Source organism: Sinohyriopsis cumingii, chromosome 14 (genome assembly GCF_028554795.1).
Source record: "Sinohyriopsis cumingii isolate HCF-2022 chromosome 14, ASM2855479v2, whole genome shotgun sequence".
Taxonomy (NCBI): domain Eukaryota; kingdom Metazoa; phylum Mollusca; class Bivalvia; order Unionida; family Unionidae; genus Sinohyriopsis; species Sinohyriopsis cumingii.
This window is the reverse complement of record NC_142974.1, coordinates 93,602,290-93,619,128: the sequence shown is the minus strand read 5'-3', so window position 1 is coordinate 93,619,128 and position 16,839 is coordinate 93,602,290. Positions and strand designations below refer to the sequence as shown.

The 16,839-nt window shown below is 37.5% G+C and overlaps 1 protein-coding gene across 1 annotated transcript in view; it reads right to left on the bottom strand.

Moving 5' to 3' along the window:
- LOC149784413 (membrane-bound glycerophospholipid O-acyltransferase 2-like) overlaps positions 1-16,839 on the bottom strand; it is a 63,783-nt gene that overhangs the window by 21,609 nt on the left and 25,335 nt on the right. Inside the window, exons 6-8 of the mRNA XM_089932481.1 lie at positions 11,487-11,628; positions 5,150-5,197; positions 1,713-1,803 (exon numbers count right to left, since the gene is read on the bottom strand). Of these exons, the coding sequence (XP_089788607.1) occupies positions 1,713-1,803; positions 5,150-5,197; positions 11,487-11,628 (281 nt within the window). The remainder of the gene's footprint in view (positions 1-1,712; positions 1,804-5,149; positions 5,198-11,486; positions 11,629-16,839) is intronic.

The window sequence follows — 16,839 nt, the reverse complement described above, 5'->3', positions numbered from 1 at the left end:
TATAGACATCCCAGAATGAAAGCAGCATGGATGGAATAGTTTCCACTGTGGAAACAATGATTTTCTTAATCCCACAATGTGTCTCCTCTAATGTGTCATTGATGAACAAAGATGGACTGAGGAATTAACATTAAAGTTTGATATTTGTTTAGAAAACAACGTTATATATCACTTAAAAGAAAACTATGAGGAAACTCCTGACATCTCATGTGCAAATCTCACATGCACATTTAACATGCAAATCACCACTAATGCATCTAGATTCAATAGAAAAATAAAATATATCAATTAATGGAAGTGACACATCAGCTAGTAACATATATTTAAATACAATAATATTTGTAACTATACATCCATAGATATCATAAGATGTCATCTGGTGGAAACCTCCGTATCAAGATAGGTACCCACTAGATATCATAAGATGTCATCTGGTGGAAACCTCCGTATCAAGATAGGTACCAACTAGATATCATAAGATGTCATCAGGTGGAAACTCCGTATCAAGATAGGTACCAACTAGATGTCATCTGGTGGAAACCTCTGTATCAAGATAGGTACCCACTAGATGTCATAAGATGTCATCTGGTGGAAACCTTCATATCAAGATAGGTACCCACTAGATATCATAAGATGTCATCTGGTGGAAACCTCCGTATCAAGATAGGTACCCACTAGATATCATAAGATGTCATCTGGTGGAAACCTCCATATCAATATAACTTTTGTTCAAGAGGAGTATCAATAGTAGGATTTGCAAGATTGCTGCCATTGCAGCCATATTAGACATCAGACTGGCACCATTTTGATTCAGGTTTAAAACCTCATGTTGAGTCACATTACCATCAATTCAGGAGGAGAAGCTATAACAAGATTTTGGTGGCCATTTTAGATATCAAGGCAGCACCATTTTTTTTATGACCAATTAGACCTTGTAATGATTATATGTATATAGTTTTATTGCAATCCTCCAGGTAGTTGAGGATTTGCAACAACAAACGTGTGCTTAAAGATGGTGGATGGACAACAAACCATGCCATAAGCTAAAAGCAGTTGGAATAGGTGCACTAAAAGGATTGTGTCATACAGTGTACTTATTAAAGTACAAGACAAAATGGGCAATAACTCTAAACTTCAAGAGCAAAGTGATTATTGATATGAATATCTACAGGTGATGACCATAATATTTACCGAGTTTCATGACAATTCATAATAATCGTCTTTACTGTCTTTAGAAAATTTAATGAACAATTTTAATCCTTATCTGAGGATAATTGTTTTTTTATATATAAAAAAACATTTTCTATTATTGTTTTACATTTTACCAAGTTATATCATGGAAAATATTCAAAGAAAATAACCACTATCTTGTTTAATCATTTACTTAAAATTTAGCTGCCTCCCATGCCCAAACATTGCCAAACTAGTTACAATAAATTGGCCAATAAATTGGCAATCAACAAACTATAACAAAAATTCAAGGAAAGTGATCTGTGGATGTGTACATCTTCAGGTGCCAACCATAATATTTACCAAGTTTCAAGGCAAAAACTGGGGAGTGATTGAATTCACAGGTGGCAGATGAAAAGACTGATGAACCCAAGAATTACTATATTCTACCACCTCTTTAGAGGTATAAAGTGTAACAGGTGGATATACAGACAAGCTGATTCCCCCAAAACTTCATTTGCAGAGTGGATAATAAAACATACCTGCATTGAGATGTGATGGGTAATGAGGCAAGAGGAAAAGATGAATCATCAACCAAATTATTGCTGTTGCAAGCTTCTTCATAACTGGATCCTACAATGAAAGATAATGAGAGCTGTACATTTTAAAACAAAAATGTTTACCGTACTATACAGGTACATTATAAAAAATGTTTACTATACGTGTGCATTATATAAATGTATAGCATACAGGTACAAGTAATTTTGATACAAAAACAAAAGACTTCATTTTCCCAAGAGATTGCTGCCAACCATTCTTTGAGTCGTCTTCTGCTGTAGCAGAAATAGATAATATGCAATGAAAGCCGTGACAGCTGATGAGCTTAGTTTCAGAACTGTTTCAGTAATTTACATGGAATCTAGAGAAGTATAATTCAAATTTGACTAGTTACTAACAAATTTAATTTAGAATTTTAAATGATTAGTCATAAAAACCTTGAACAACCACAAAACCCTAGTAGATATTGGTACGAATTGTCTTCATTGGGTTCCAGGTATATTTAAATCAAACAGTCCAAAAACAAAACTAAGGGATAATCATTGTAAGTGTGGTGTTTGATTCAATCCATAAATAGTGTAGATTGTTCTTTCAGTAGAGTTTTATAAAACAAAAACAAACATTTAATGACACAATTCTTGAGACGATAAAATAGCAGCATGGAAGCTTCATGTTGAAGATGACAGAAAGCAATATCATTGAGGCAGACCATTGTGGTGGGAAAAACTATTAGAAAAAGAGTATTGACACAGATTGTCAATGAAACAATACACAGTTCTTAGTCATTGTTTATCACCATGATTCAGCTAATTTTCCTATGTAACACTGTTTAAGGAGCTATATAAAAATTGTTAAATCTGTCATCCTGTCAAGGTTGCATATTACAAATATGTTTGCAATATTTTGTATAACAATCTATATACTGAACTCCTGATCACCTTTTCGTTTTACTTCTTTTCTTGACCTTCTTTTGTTTACTCGTTAAACTTGGCATCAAATAACATCAGTAAAAACAAGTGACAGCAAGATAATTAAAATGCAATTTATGGCAGTCAGGGAAGAATGTGAATTAGATAGTGGCCTTTTTATAATTCAGTTGGGGATACATGTTTAAAGACTGTACCACTCATAAAAATTATATGGGAAAATGAGCATAACATAAAATGCTTAGACATGTCTGATTACCCACACCAATAAATAACAAATTCAATTCAGTGCCTTTTAACCCTGCCATACCTTTAATTCTGTAACTGTGTGACAGAAAACATTTAAGAAAGGCAGATTAGGCAGGTGTTTGTCAAAATTGTGATTTATTCAGATTCTGTTGGGATTCAGCCATCTAATATGCCAGTTTAAGCCATCCTGTATTCAGTCACCTAATATGCCAATTTAAGCCACCCTGTATTCATTCATCTAATAAGCCAATTTAAGCCATCCTGTATTCAGTCATCTAATATGCCAGTTTAAGCCACCCTGTATTCAGTCATCCAATATGCCAATTTAAGCCACCCTGCATTCAATCATCTAATAAGCCAATTCAAGCCATCCTGTATTCAGTCATCTAATATGCCAATTTAAGCCATCTGTATTCAGTCATCTAATATGCCAATTTAAGCCACCCTGCATTCAGTCCGCTAATAAGCCAATTTAAGCCATCCTGTATTCAGTCACCTAATATGCCAATTTAAGACAGCTTGTGTGTTCAGTCATCTAATAAGCCAATTTAATCCACCCTACATTCAGTCATCTAATATGCCATTTTAAGCCATCCTTCATTCAGTCACCTAATATGCCAGTTTAAGCCATCCTGTATTCAGTCATCTAATATGCCAATTTAAGACAGCTTGTGTGTTCATTCATCTAATAAGCCAATTTAAGCCACCCTGCATTCAGTCATCGAATAAGCCAATTTAAGCCACCCTGCTTTCAGTCACCTAATATGCCAATTTAAGCCACCCTGTATTCAGTCATCTAATATGCCAATTTTAGCCATCTTGTGTGTTAAGTCATCTAATATGCCCATTTAAGCCATCCTATGTGTTCAGTCATCTAATATGTTTTTATAAGCCATACGGTGCATTCAGTCATCTAATAAGCCAACTCAAGACATCTAATACCCACACCAATAAATAACAAATTGAATTCAATGCCTTTTGACCCTGCCATACCTTTAGTTCTGTAACAGTGTGACAGAAAACATTTAGGAAAGGCAGATTAGGCAGTGTTTGTCAAAATTGTGATTTATTCAGATTCTGTTGGGATTCAGCCATCTAATATGCCAATTTAAGCCATCCTGTATTCAGTCACCTAATATGCCAATTTAAGCCATCCTGTATTCATTCATCTAATAAGCCAATTTAAGCCATCCTGTATTCAGTCATCTAATATGCCAATTTAAGCCACCCTGCATTCAGTCATCTAATAAGCCAATTTAAGCCATCCTGTATTCAGTCATCTAATATGCCAATTTAAGCCACCCTGCATTCAGTCATCTAATAAGCCAATTTAAGCCATCCTGTATTCAGTCACCTAATATGCCAATTTAAGCCATCCTGTATGCAGTCACCTAATATGCCAATTTAAGCCACCCTGCATTCAGTCATCTAATATGCCAATTTAAGCCATCCTGTATTCAGTCACCTAATATGCCAATTTAAGCCATCCTGTATTCAGTCATCTAGTATGCCAACTTAAGACAGCTTGTGTGTTCAGTCATCTAATAAGCCAAGTTAAGCCACCCTGCATTCAGTCCTCTAATAAGCCAATTTAAGCCATCCTGTATTCAGTCACCTGATATGCCAATTTAAGCCATCCTGTATTCAGTCATCTAATATGCCAATTTTAGCCATCTTGTGTGTTAAGTCATCTAATATGCCCATTTAAACCATCATGTGTGTTCAGTCATCTAATATGCCAATTTAAGCCATACCTATGTGTTCAGTCACCTAATATGCCAGTTTAAGCCATCCTATGTGTTCAGTCATCTAATATGCTTTTTTAAGCCATACAGTGCATTCAGTCATCTAATAAGCCAACTCAAGACATCTAATATCCCCATTCAAGCCATCTTGTTGGATCAGTTATCTAATATGCCAATTTAAGTCATCCTGTGTGTCAGTTGTCTAATATGTCAATTTAAGCCATTCTATGTATTGAGTCACCTAACATGTCAATTTAAGCCATCCTATGTGTTCAGTCATTTGTATTTCAGTTAGTGAATCTCATGTATATATATATATATATATATATATATATATATATATATATATATATATATATATATATATATATATATATATATATATATATATATATATAGAGTGTTTACTGTAATAAGAAAACTTTTTTTCCAGCAGACCTGAAAAGAATTAGACGTAAGTGCTTTAATTAGGTTTTAAATAAAATAATTATTTCATCATACCCGAGGGGATGGCTTATGCACATAAGAAGGCTGTGGATTCCCTGTGGTCTGGAAGAAAAACAAAAATGGTTTACGTATTAGAAAGTTCAAAACATGGCAGTTCAGATTATCTTTAGAGTACAAAGAACTGAGCACACCTCCACCTCCCGCTCTGTAACCGTCACTGTAATTAAACACAATATCTATTCATTATTCTACATTTTACTGACCAGATGCAGTCCAGTATACTGATCTTATCTCACCTGTGTGAAGATCTCATCTAGAAATATACGCTCCTCTATTGAAGGTCGAATGCTCATTTTCCAACTGTTTAAACGAAGTCATACAATGTTCCTTTGCTCACCCGGGGTCCAGCTACATGGAACGAATTGACCAAAGATCTTAGGCACAAATATATTGTGTCCTCATTCAAGCGTGCTCTTAGAACTCACCTATTTCCACTAAAAGGAGAGGCTTCATAATGTTTACTTCCTTAATTTTTGTCAGCATGTTTTTTGTGTGGTAATTTCATAGTGTTTGAGTTTGTGATCTTGTTGTATAAAAGAAGTAAATGAGCCATGGATTTTATGCAGAAATTGATTCATTCCATAGATAATATTGACTCAAACATTATTTTGAGATCTATCTATTTGGGACATTTTGAACAGCTATTGATAAAACACCCTATATCATTTCTGGACCAACCATACATTTCAAAATGGTTATCACTACCAAGACATTAAGTATACAAATGTAACAAGAAAGCACATTTTGCAATAAATTATATTTCTCTGAGAATACTTACTCGATCACATTAACGTTAGGACTATAATTCGAATCCATCCATACTAAAAGACAAATATTTGTCTATTCTGTCTGTATCATATAGACAATGGGCAGTAACTCTTGTACATTACATTCCACGGACACCACTAGGCATCGCCAGTTTTAAGTGGTTGGGAGAGTCTTCATGTAATTGATTGGTATTCTCAGAGAAACATAATTTACTAAAACAATTTCCCTACTCATCTAAATATATTCTCCAATCACATTAACATTAGGGAAACAGGTAATACACTGAGGGAATGATGACTATCCTACCGATACAGCGGGTATCATTCAAGGGAATACAAATTGGATTCCCTATGTGAACGACAACTCCTTTTCCTGCTTAAACTAACACAACCTATGGTCACTTTATCCATAACCGCTATATCAGATTAAAAAGATGAGTATTTAAAATATTCTTACCATCACAATTTACTGGTAAATTCAGCAAAGTTAAAAGGCTGTGTTGGCTTAATTAGGTCTGGTGGCTGTCTGGGTCACAGCCACTTGATCCATTATACTTGTATTTTATCTCTGCGAGGATAATCCCTGAAATAAAATCTTGAGATGGTTGGCTCTGCATGTAGCTTGCTTTTCATGTCTCAGATTGAAACGCTGCATTCGAAATGGAGGATTGCGGAGAACACTCTAAATGCATGAGCTGAAATCTTCATGAGATGACTTTGATCCTTTGCGATGTTAGACTACACCAAGTCTAAAACCCACAAAGAAATGTATTGAGAGGGAATATCCAGCTCTCCTGCCTTCACGGGTGGAAACGTCTTTTGCAGTTGATGCTACTCCTGTCCATGCGATTCAATTAGTGCTCGAGGGCATGAACAGAATTTTGCATGGCCGTTGCACTCCACTTATCTAGAGAATGTTGTTGTTGTTGTATGGTTTAACGCCATTTTTCAGCACACGATAGGCTATACATGGCGGCCAGTATTAATGGTGGAGGAAGAACCCAGAAAAAAACCCGGAAAGAACCACCGACCCACGAGAAGCTACTGGCAAGCTTTCTCACATACCCACATTAGCCGAATCCGGGACTCGAACCCACGCAGACAGAGGTGAGATGGCAGTGATCCGTAACGGAGAGCGCTTTAGACCACTCGGCCACTCGGGGCCCCCCTTATCAAGAGAAGATGTAGACCCTGATTGCTCACTGATAGTAACTGGTGCTCAGTCATGAAGTATGATGTTTGTGTCATGAGGATCACCAAATCATCTAACCTGAACTGAAGATAATTTGGGTTGAGGTAATGGGCATGCAACTCACTCATCCTGAAAGCTGATGCTAAAGCTATCATGAAACAAATTGATTATGATAACAGCTTCAGCGAGATCCCCGCTAACGGCTTAAATTTCTGAGTTCAGCCGTGTTTGGTCTCGGGATAGATTCCATTTTGGAAACCAGGTGAGAGATTTTGATCTATTTAAGTCAAAGTGGCCAAGCACGTTTCTAATATCTTTTTCTGTATTAATTTCGGTACTAAGGCCAGGGGAGAGGAGCTAAGCAACTCCCAATTAATTGACAGTGCATTCACAGATCAAAAAGTCTATGTATTGTCATTTCCAGTTGGGGTTTCTCCAGAGAAAGTTATGTCGTGCACTAAACGTGGTTGCGCCACTTCATTCGTGATGCTGACTTTCCGGTTGTGGGGACTGGAAAAGATGCGCCATTGACATAGCAAAGTCATTTGTAACGAGCACATGTAAAGGTGACATAAGTGTGATCAAACCTGCTGCTGCATTGAGTAATCCAAGGATGCTCGCTGAAATTCACGTCATGTTGGAAACGGACTGAACAAGTTGAACGGTCCATAGGATGCATATATGAGGACGTACTGATTTTATAATCTCCATACCCAGGTGAACAAAACACTGGCATGTGTGAACACCAACTTTTTCCAGTTCAATAGAAACCAAAATGATTCAAAAAGGATAAAAGATCGTTTCAGCTCTTGAAGAAAATACTACTTACCATATCGTTTTCAGAGGGTACCATCCAAACAAAGTGATGAGGAAATTATGATTAAGGTGAAGACCCATGGCTGATATTTAAACTGAAGTTAGGACAGCAATTGATAAACTTTGTTACGTTAAGCGAACCCAAATTTTGTGACGCCTGGTGAATAAGGGGCAGTTTAACGTAAGCACCTGTGATATCAAGACTAATTTCATGCTCGTCCCTTCAGATGGACATTCAAAGAGACAATGCCGTCTCCACGTGAAACTTAGGCGGAAGATTCAATTCCTCAAGGCCACTTAGTTATTTTACTGGCCTCAACTTGCCGTCGGTCTTTTTTATATAAGGAACAGCGGTGAATAGAACCCTGGAAATCGATGTTTTCATAAAATCGCCGCCGCCCATTTGCCGATGAGAGACAGTATCTACTGCTGAAGAATATAGATTTTCTCCCTGTCTGAAAACACATCTGATAAAATGGGAAAGGACTAAAGAGGAGTGGGTTGGATAAATTAAATTCGAAGCCCTCCGAAATGACTTGGGTCATCCATCTGTTTTGCGGAAATAGGTTGATCCAACGTGATTTGAAATGCTGCAGTTCGACGACCAGTGGTAGTTTTCTACGGGCATCTGTTATAAACAGAGTATATAAAATAAAGACAGCATGCGTGAACACTTGAAGGTCAGCATGCTTCAATAACTGAATGTTGTACCATGCAGTCTAAACCAGCCAAGTCCGAAAAAGTGATAACTTTCACAAAATATCTGCCACAGTAAACACATAATATATACCAAAATCCGAAATTTTGAAAGCATGGCTTGAATTTCTCACACAAAGTTTAAAGCCAGAAAATAATATGATCATCAACCAGTAAAAATTTGCCATATTCTTCAGTATTCCTTATATAATTATTTTAAGGATCATTAGTGACAGAGTATAAACTATTTACTTTCCAGTGCATTTATCCTGTATTGTAAGAATAAAACAATACACCTAATTGTGTATGACACCCACTATGCCCAGGGTTGCTTGCCACGGCACAGTGTAGTTAGAGTAAGCATTTCGACTCGGTGTGTATTGTATGTACTTTTAATTTGCGTTGTTTCTTCCTTTTCTATACTCATTATATGCTGTGCGTTGTTTAAAATTGTCTCTTGTAGCTGACCCTGTCTTTACCTGATCAAAATCATTGATATTTAAAAAAATTATGTATACAACTAATACATGGTATTATTTTCTCTATGAGTATGGGTTTAATATTAGGATAATTATCAATAGAAGTAAACCTGTTTATCTTAGTTTGAGTGAATGACATTGTGTACATGATGTTCTTTGTTATAATTATGGTAACAAACTTTCTGGTTATAACTTAAGATTTTTTATACAAATGTAATTTTGGCCCTCAACCAGGTTATCGTTTTTGTGCCTTGGATTTATTATTACATATAATCATTTTTACTGGAAAAATTATTTATTCGTGCTATAACATCTGAGCAGAATCAGTTGTATTGTTGTTGTATAGTATTGTGATTTGGACAGTTGTCAGCCAATTAAGTAATCTCTGACTGTTAACTAATGTCCGTAACTTTTCATTGCTGTATATCAGCTGTATGCCAAGTGGACAGTTTAGGTGAGCTTTGAACAGGACTGTTTACCGTTCCTACACAAACTACCGTGTGAAGTTCTAAGTGACTCACTGTTATGCGTTGGGGTGGGGAGCTCCCAATATTTATTTGAATTACTGTGGAATTCCCACCCTGGCTCGTTTTTATAGGAAGTGAAATTAGTGATAGAGAGATGTAAAGCTCCGAGCCCCCAGTCAGCAATACCGACAATTAAATTATTAAGAACACAACGGTGAAATCCAAAAGAATAACAATTTAATACAAATTAAACGATATTAATTTCTCAACCAATCTACTTCCTCTTGACCATGTGACAACCTATTTCATCACGTGATTTTAGTGTGAGATGGCTATCCCCTGTACTTGGTTCTACTCATCTGTGTTTACTACGCCAATTGCTTTCCTCCTTCCTGCGTTCTCCGATTCTTCCTGTCCTCTTCCCCTTTCGTCTTCTTTCTCCTCCTCCTTTTTTTCTCTCTCTCTTTCCTTCAACGAGGCTTGTTCCCCGCCTACTTCTATTCTCTATTTCTCATTCAAAGAAGCTTGTTCTTCGCCTACTTCTATCCTGTCTCTCTGAGACTCGGGACTTGACTATTCTGTCCCCAAAAGCTTCCTTTACGAAGCTTTCTGTCCTTAGAATGTACTAAGAGTTTTCCCGCCAAATCACGAGTGGCTCCCTCGGAGTGAGTATATTCTGCTTTACCAGTACGACGGCTTACAAATCACTAACTCGTTATCAGTTCAAATGACTGTTAAGTTCTGGTTCGAATTGATGGCCCCACCCTTCCTCAGTTCTGATTGGATATCCATTCTACCCCCAGTCGGTTCAGATTAACAGACGAGCCTCAGGCCATCTGTCAAAGCGGGGAGATTTACAATAGCGTTGAGGATCCTTTGTTCTTAGAACAAAGCTTCTAACATCTATATGCTAGTGTTAACACCTAACGAGGCCGTTTTTGTACAAACAAAAATCGCCATAACAGTGCAGGGTCAACATACTCATTGTGCTAACCCATTCCTTTGTTCCTGACTTACGTAATCGCGGGCAGGCGAACGTGAGATACCGATTACATGCAGATATCGAGGTGCTCAAGACGTAGGTTTTTTTCTGTTTTTTCTGTTGCTGTTTGGGCTAAGATTCCTGAAAATCGTTTTTCGAAACACGACCTTGTTGGAGGAGTGTGTTTGTGTGTGTGTGTGTGTGTCCAAAAAAGTTTTCAGTGTGACCCTGCTTGAAATGGCAGGTATTGCAAGAATAAAGTAATTCGACTCACTAAATATAACACCCACTATTCCCCTGATTGCTTGTCACAGCACAGTGTAATTATAATAAGAATAAAGCAATTAAAACTAACTCTGCTGCACATAGTGCAATAAAATATACAGGAAACTATTAATGTCTTTTACGTGGTTAATTTATTGGACTGTTCTTAATACAAAATTATCTATTTTGCCAAAAGTACAATACTGTAAACATATTATCAGATATACTTATGTATACAACAAGTCCAACTAATAAGTGCACAGACCCAGATATGGCATTCGTAATTCGATGGCAGATTTTGCTCTATGCAGTTTGTTAGGGGTAATCAATACACCCTAATCTACCAACACATTATGTGACAGCAGATAAGGGGTTGTGTTGTTTGCAGCTGGATTGAACTTTTATGCAATTATGTATGGTATTTTTGTAGGATATCATTATCTGAGGATTGTAAGATTACTATAAACCATTAAAGACCCAACAAGTGATACGCTTTGTGAAAATGATAGGTGTGTTGCAGAAATAACAGTACTTCTTGACCAGTCTTGAACTCAAGTACTTATAAAAATATAATTCTTAATATTTAGCAAAACGATGGCAGTAATTGAAAATAATTCACAGTACTCCAAGATTTCACCAACAATCATCCTTCAGGTTCATTAACATACCACTGATGTTGATGGCACCTGTTTCACTAAATCAGTCCCTTCTATGAAAGCTTTGTAATCACTGAAAAATGATGGTGGCCCAACCAGTAATCCTTGAAAGTAAAATATGTAGCTGCTTAACTCCAGTAAACTTGGGCAATATCTGTAAGAAGATAAAATAAATTTAGGAACATACCTAATGCCGAGGAAGGCCCAAAGTTATACATGAAATACCAGCCTAAAGGGATATATTCATGCTGTGTTGGGTGTTGTTGAGTGTAGTCGTGTTATATGTGTTGGGTGTTGTTGAGTGTAGTCGTATTATATGTTGCTGTAATTCTGACACTGATGTTCTACACTATCTAGGTGTAAACTGCATTTATTTAGCATCACAAGTACAAATTGAGGTCTACTGGGCCAGTTAGTAGATTAAATGTTCAAGCACATTTTTGCACATACTTGATAGCAATAAGTTTTTATTTGTTGTCTGGAAAAGGTACAGTTGAAAATGTTTGTTCTGGAAGATACCTGCCAACTTGACTAAACGATACCAGATAATCGTTGGTGATAAGACAACAAGCTCATCATTAGCACATGGAAACAATGTCCATAAATCATGCCCAAAACCTATAGCATGTGGAATACATATTTTTGTGTTGAATCGCAAAGGCAGCACGTGGCTAGTCTTCGGCTTTGTGATCTTTTTGTATTTCTAATAAGTAGGGTACTGTTAAGGGAATAAAGATATTTTTGGATAAATTATAAGCAAACCATCAACAATCTTTCCTCTCATCACAATGCCTACAAATTGTGAACTATATATTTTAATTAATATTACAAAAACGAATTCAGTCATATATTGCTGAATACAAGAAGCTAATCCAATACTATTTCGTCATATGCATACTCTCGTGGGGCACAGAAAGGTTACAATCATGAAATGTGACCGTAACCTGGCAGACAGAGTCGTAAAGTTACTGGGCAGATATCAGAAATAAACATATTGCATTGTCCCATTTTGAAAATCATCACGGAAACGTGCTTAAAATCGTATAAGGCAGAGGTAAAGAAGCCTTAAATGGCCTTTGATCTTGACCTATATGATAAGATCTTGATTGTGCAATTTAACATGTGACTGAAACCTAAACTATTGACCTCTAACTTTTATCTTGATATTGGAAGCCATAATGTAGAATGCGCAACACCATTCAGTGATGATATAGATATTACAGCAAGTTTTATAATGTCGTCTCGTATGGCTCTAAAAAGTATAGAATTGAAAAGCAAGTGTAATAGATAAATTTAGCATGCTGCCCATATACACGCTTGCTAATGATGACATAATTTACCAAGTTGTATGGATTAATCTCAGACCGATCTATAGTTGCAAATTAAAAGGAAGTGTCAAGGAAAACAAGGTGCTGTGCCGTGACCATGACCATAAAGATAGAAACCCCACTATTGCACATGGCACACATTTTAGCCATGATATGCATACATACCAAGCTTCATTCCGTAATCTCAAGTGACGTCAAAGTTACACAGCAGACGTCTGTCTGATGGAAACATAGAACATTGATATATATATAACCTTGAAGTGGTAGCACACAAAACACGAGGTTAAGAAAATCACTAAGTACTATAGCAAAACGAATACACACACACACACACACACACACACACACACACACACACACATATATATATATATATATATATATATATATATATATATATATATATATATGAGTGATCTAAAGAATGTGCTCACCGTTATGGATCACTACCATCTCACCTCTGTCTGCGTGGATTCGAGTCTCGCGCTCGGCCAATGTGGATACGTGAGAAAGCTTGCCAGTAGCGTCTCATGGGTCGGTGGTTGTTTCCGGGGTATTCCCGTTTTATTCCTCAACGTGTCGTGTAATGTTCTTAGAGTTTCTACACTTGGTACAGTCACACAGGGGTCCTCCCGAAATGACTTTTCGGGGATGTCCATGTCAATGACAGTCCTGTCCTGAATGGGGTGGTTTTCTTCGGTGTCGGGTTCTTCTGGCACTACAGTTAACATAAGTTTAAAAGTTATCTTTTTCACTGAACGTCTGAAGTCAGGATCACAAATCGTGGGTACATGTTGCCACTTCTTTGTCTAAACCTCGAAACCCAAACTTTTCCAGTCACGTACATCTGACTAGTGAGGGTGTAAGTCATATGTTTTACACACATCGTCGTGCACATCTGCAGTGCTTGACAGTTGACGAATCTTTTTTTCCCCGTAAAGGTTGAGAAGTATCGAGATGAAAGCGAAAGGCTTTAACAGAATGTGCCTCTTGTAGACATTTAATGGTACCATTCTCATGGTTATGGTGATACTGTGCTGTACAGATGGTGAAGGGCCCACAAGGAATCGGCTGGTTGTTGTTGTAGTGGGGTTTAACGCCATTTTTCAGCACGCGATAGGCTATACATGGCTGCCAGTATTAATGATGGAGGAAGAACCCGGGAAAACCTCGGAAAGAACCACCGACCCACGAGAAGCTACTGGTAAGCTTTCTCACATACCCACATTGGCCGAATCCGAGACTCGAACTCACGCAGACAGAGCTGAGATGGCAGTGATCCGTAACGGAGAGCGCTTTAGACCACTCGGCCACTCGGAGCCCCGAATCGGCTGGTAAACGAAATCCCAGAAAGCAAGTCACTAAGAAACACACCACAAGACGAACCAAATTCATGGGATACAGTTCTCGTACATAGAGTTGGTATTCCACCACCGTTTGAATACTGTCATTGAATTCCTTCCACGAAATCTATTGTATCACGGGTGATAAAGGTCGGGATATGTTAGTCCGTCTTTTTATACCTTCTTTGGTGTAAGGTAATACAGGTACTTTTTGATCAGAATCGGTTTTATTTCAGTACAGCACCAAAACCTTTAATTACTAACTCACACACCACATGCCGTGCAGAAGTTTCCTTTTGAACTAAGATTTATTGGTGTAAAAAATTTTGGTAACCCTCTAATTCGTCCGTTGGAATTCGGTGGACTATGATCACTTTGTAAGTAGAATGAGTGGCATCCAATACTGTATGAACCTCACGTGATTCATCAATGTCTGACCAATGGAATGCTTTGAAATGAATCAGTCCTCTTATACGATTCAGGTACTAGTGGTTCCAACATCGGTGATGTAACGGATGTAATTGTCCTTTGCGTTGGACTTTTATTTTGACCAACTCTTGGTAAACGCGTTCTCTCAGCTCCAGAGGTAGATTGTGAATGTACTCTTCCAAATTAGACATTCACAGCAATGTCTTTCTTTTGTCGGAGACAATAAGTGTATTTTCTGCACAGAGACGATCGTACTCCAGTGACTAATCTGCATTATTTAGTAACTAACTTGCACATCACACACCGTACAGAAGTTTCCTCTTGAACTAAGTTTACGTTGTGTAAAACATTTTGCGAACCCTTTAACTCTTTTTCTGGAATTCGTTATAATAATAATAATAATAATCATGAGGACTTTGTATAGCGCCTAATCTTTAGAAGCTCTAAGCGATTTACAACATTAGACAACACCTATAAGATTAAAAAACATATAATAATATTATTACAAAAACAAACACCATGAAATTATAAAAAAACATTTTTAAAAAAAAATATTTCAGGTAGGAAACATTATTATGTCTTTTAGTTTGTTCTTGCAGTCGAAATAAGTGAGTTTTGAGAGCCCTCTTGAATGTGATCACTGTGTCTTTGTATCTAAGTTCAGTGGGCAATTCATTCCACGTTGCTGGTCCCTGGTATGCAAAAGAACGCTGTCCATATGACTTTGTTTTCATAGTGGGAATAATGAGTACACGATTGTCAGAAGAGGAGCGTAAGTATCTTGCTGGTGTGTACACATGGGTGAGGTCGGATAGGTATGTTGGACTTGAGTCCGACACTGAGACGTAGCACAGAGAACAAATTTTGTGTTTGATTCTGGATCGAATGGATAGCCAGTGTAGGGTACAGAGCAGCGGGGAGGTGTGCTCTGATCGTGGTACTCTAAGTATGATCCGAGCAGCTGTGTTTTGAACTTTTGAAGTTTCTGGAGTAGATATTGAGATGAACCAGACAGAAATGAGTTACAATAGTCCAGTCTTGAAAGTACTAATGAACACACAAGTGTTTTAGTGCCATCAACTGAAAGATATTTACGAACTGAGCTGATGCGTCTCAGCTCAAGATATGCAGCCTTGCATATGTTCATGACATGTTGGTGCAATGTGAGAGTAGTGTCCAGAGTAACACCTAGGTTTCGTACTGATTGTGTGAATTTAATGTTGGCGTTGCTGATATTTATTGTTTGGGGTAAAGGATGTGAATGAGAAAGTCTTTTTGTTGTGATCAGAATGGCTTCAGTTTTGTCATCATTCATCTGCAGCTTGTTACATGTCATCCATGATTTCACATCAGAAATGCACCTCTCTACACCTTGGATGGTAGCATTAACTTCCGTTGGGTGGCTAGATTTGTATGTTTGGGTGTCATCAGCGTACAATTGGTGAGACACTGGATGATGATCTATAACACTTGAAAGCGACTGAGTGTACAGAATGAAGAGAACAGGTCCAAGAACAGACCCTTGTGGAACACCACAACATAGATCAACTGGGCTGGAGTGTATTCCATTTGCAGATACAATTTGTGTTCTGTTGACCAAGTAGGACTTCAACCACAGTAAGGCTGTATCATGAATGCCAAATACATGCTGGAGACATTGAAGTAATATATCATGGTCTATTGTGTCAAATGCTGCAGACAAATCAAGGAGGGCGAGGACTTAATCTTTCCGCTATCCAACGCAGAGAGAATGTCATTAACTACTTTTAGAAGAGTAGTTTCAGTACTGTGGCAAGGGCGATATGCAGATTGTACATTGCTAAAAAAATGTTTGAATTTAGATGAGATACAAGCTGGGATAGAACAACCTTTTCTAATAGTAAGTCTACTTTGAAGTAAATAGAATCATGAACAAATCAATCATTCTCACCCACATCTAGTTGAACATTTTCTGATCACTTGAACACTTGCATCAGCATCAGTCCTCTTATAGTATTTAGATACCATTGGTTTAAACATCGGTGATCTAACGGATGCAATTGTTCTTTGCGTTGAACCTTATGTTAACCAACTCTCGGTAAATGCGTCCTCTCAACTCTAGAGGCAAACCACGAATGTTCTCTTGCAACGTATCCATCCAGAGATCACTAGGGTCCCGCTATGGGTAGGTAGTGACAGTGCGGAGACCATCGAGCATGTTCCAGCTGAGCGGAATCTTTCTGTTCCCACTGGTGAAGTGACACATAGCGACTAAAGCACTTGACT